General features: G+C 46.1%; 1 protein-coding gene across 1 annotated transcript in view; it reads right to left on the reverse strand.

Moving 5' to 3' along the window:
• The window catches only part of BARHL2 (BarH like homeobox 2), a 10,457-nt gene that overhangs the window by 2,775 nt on the left and 4,263 nt on the right, over positions 1-3,419 (reverse strand). Inside the window, exon 3 of the mRNA XM_011355696.1 lies at positions 1,565-1,790. Coding sequence (XP_011353998.1) covers positions 1,565-1,790 — 226 coding nt within the window. The remainder of the gene's footprint in view (positions 1-1,564; positions 1,791-3,419) is intronic.

Here is a 3,419-nt window from a genome sequence, read left to right on the forward strand (position 1 = left end):
GTAAATTACACCTTCACTGTCTGAGGCATTCAAAAATGAAATTCTACAAGCTTTGCTTCCTGATCTGCTCTGCTGTTGCCCCTTATGGTTTGGCTACTTCCTGAAACTTTCCTGGAGGCCACCTGAGACCACTCTCTTTTCCCTCCTCCTCTAATTCTCTTCCAGGAGTGAGTGGCTCCCCAACAATCCCAGAGTGTCGCTCTCTGCTCCTCCCCCTTTCCTCCAGGCACAGTGAGAAGAAACGGTAAACAAAGGGACACAAAGATTCCTGGGCCTTGGACCCTGGCCCCTCTCAGTCCCCAGGGCTGTGGAGACACGTCTCTCTCATCAGCCTGACAGGACCTTATAGCAGGCAGGGGGCTTAGGGCCAGGAAAACGACAAGGTTTCCAATCGGAATTCGTCTGAGGGAGGGCTCTCCCAAGGGGACAGTACCTCGGGGCCATTCTGGGAGGGGGGAAAATGCATTTCAAGATATTTGCTCCTCTGGGAGAGAGTAACAATTAAAACCTGTGATCAGCTTTTCTCGGTCTCCTCCCTCCCCCACCGAACCCCCGCTAGGAAGAAGAGGCGAGCAGGACTTTGCTCAAGTGCCTCATGATGGAACTCAGGGCTGGTGGGCTGTCCATACCCGGCAGATCCAGCCAAATTAATAAACATGTCGCCCATTTTAAATTGGCTACAAATGACACTAATGTTTTCTGACAGAATTAGGGTGGCTGAAACCGTATGTAATGAGACAGAAAATTATGGTAAAGATGACAACTGGATGGGCATTTCCAACCGCACTTATGAACGATTAGAACACAAACGAGAGAAAAGGAGGGGGAGAGAAAATCGAGACTAGGAGACAACCACGACCACCAGGCTTGGAAACACAGCGCAGCGTGGGCCTCAGGTTGCTCGGGTTCACTCTACAGTTCAGGGGCTTGCAAGCCACCAGCGCCTTTCCTAATTTCTTTTCGAAGGAAGCAGTGGTTCCTGGCAGGCTCTAAGGCAGCCAATACAGGGGACAGACCCTCAGTTCTGACTCCTGGCCCGCCGCCGGATTCTCCCGCCTACAGCTGCCTACCCTACCTCTCCTGGCTGCCTCACAGACCAAGGCAAGGATGCTTGAGTCGATGCTGTGAGGCAGCTCTTCTGGGACCAAATGTGTGGCCAGCTATAGATATTCGTAACCAGCCTGGAGCAGGCCCAAAGGGTGCATCGTGCAGGCTCTACAGACTTGGGTGTCGGCTGCACAGATGTCTCAATTTGAGAAGGTGTGGCTTGACTGATTTGGGGGCTAAGTGGGGGTATTCCAGCCACTCGGGTTTGAGGGTTTCAGTGGGAAAGGAGGACATGTTAAGACACTTAGAAATGCAAAACTCTCTAAACTCCAGCTGCCCATCGGTCAGCTTTCACCTTGGGGGTGTGGCTAATCCCTGCTCCAGCTTGAAAGCCCCCAAGTACCCACTCCTGGCCCTCAAGGTCCCTAAAGTTTCCCAAGGCCGAGAGGGAAGGTTGGCGCCATAGTCGCGACTTGGATGGCTAAACACCTTTGCTCCCTAACACAGCCTCTCTTACCTGCGGTTCTGGTACCAGGTCTTGACCTGGGTGTCCGTAAGGTTAAGCGCAGCCGCCAGGTCCATGCGGTCCTGCACACTCAGGTACTTCTGTCGCTCAAAGCTACGTTCCAGTTGATTCAGTTGGTGGTCCGAGAAAGCCGTCCTGGCTTTGCGAGGCTTTTTGGCTCTCACTGGGGGACTCTCTCGGCTACTCGTAATCTCCCGGTCTCCTTCCTCCTTTGTTCCTAAGATAGAAACCCAGACACAGTTGAGTAAAGAAGCCTGGAATAGAGGAGGGTAGAGTGTCTTCCTAGCACACACTTCCAAATTCCCAAGCCAGCTGCTAGCCTCAGGGGACTATATTTTGCCACCCTCCTCACACACATACTTGGACCTTAGTCAATATGAAGGAAGAGGACCAATTTCTGGTTGTGGATTGGGGAGCCTTGTGCAGAGCTCCTAAAAGGGTTCTAAAAAGGACATGTGATCTCCCTACCTTCGAAAGTTAAAAAGAAAAAAAAAAATACTTTACAATAAAGGGTCCTTTTGTTATTGTTTCCTTAACTGAGAGACCCTGTCCCTGTCTTTTATTGTTTTCACTATGATTTCATATTTTTCTGCTTTGGTACTTTTAAAAAAGGTCTTTCTACTTTGTTTTTCTGAGGAGGGGCACCTTTTTCATTTTATTTTTCTGTTTACTCAAAGTTATAGGCATTTGTTTTCCTTTTTCAGGTGCACTTGGGAAATTTTGAAATCAAGCTCTCTGCAGCTGCTTGCATCAGGTCTTTTAAAGCTTCAGGAAGAATATGTCACCCAGACACCGAGCTGAGCTCAAAATCACTGAGCCCATTCAGGTGACAGCCCTGAGATTTCCGGATTCTATTTGTCAACTTTGGTTTTTTACTGAAATGCTGGGAAATCGATATGTCAATCCCTCTCTGTTTGTACCCGTTTTTGCTGCGCTCCTTGATCTTCCCTGCAGGAAGAACAATAATCTCTCTAATTGACCCACTGGGGAGGTTGGTGCACAAAAAATCGCCAGACCAGACTGTACATCTGTTTTGGGCACTATTATGCTAATGCTATAATAGTAAAATGAGGAGCCAATATCCTGCCTTCCAGTCAGCACACATCTTTCCCAGAGATGGAAAAGATTAATAATAATAATGATGACGATGATGATGATGATTATAATAACTTATCAGTAAAAGAAAAAAAGAACTTTCCTGGAATGTTAAAACTCTTTTCCCATAAAGACCAGAAAACCTATGAAATTGTGTGAAGATAAAACGGAAAAAGGAAGCTGAAGAACAATTTCATTTGCCATCTTCTGATTTGACAAAAATAGATAAATTCAATTCCATAAATTTTCATTTTCATAAATATTACATTTCAATTACCTGTAAGGAGCCAAAAATCTTACTAAAATGCAGCTTTTCAGTGGGGCCATTGGGGTAAGAAGGGCATTTTTAAAATACTGAAAACCTGATTATAAAATTTTACCTGTGGGCTTCTCTAATTAAAAACAAAGTTGGTCTCTTAATCAACTCGAATTTTTTTTCTTCATTAAATCTGATCATTGTGATGGTGTTCAGAAAATGCAGTGCATGTGTGTGGGGGGCTGGAGGGATGAAATAATTTTCATTAAAGAATAAACACCACGTTGTTATCACACCTCAAGACACAAGGCTAGCTAAGCCTGTTTCTCCCACCTCCCCCTATTCCCACTCCCAAGGTCTCGACTAGAAAAATCTCAAGTCCTTCTTCCCTTTTATCAAAGAAAGTATTTCTCGTTAGATCCCCTCTACTGAGTCCCCCTTCCTAGAAAATTAAAATTAAGTAAAACAAAGAAAGGAAGTGGGTGGCTGTGAGGG

This window comes from Pteropus vampyrus, unplaced genomic scaffold, assembly GCF_000151845.1.
Source record: "Pteropus vampyrus isolate Shadow unplaced genomic scaffold, Pvam_2.0 Scaffold22, whole genome shotgun sequence".
In the NCBI taxonomy this organism is placed as follows: domain Eukaryota; kingdom Metazoa; phylum Chordata; class Mammalia; order Chiroptera; family Pteropodidae; genus Pteropus; species Pteropus vampyrus.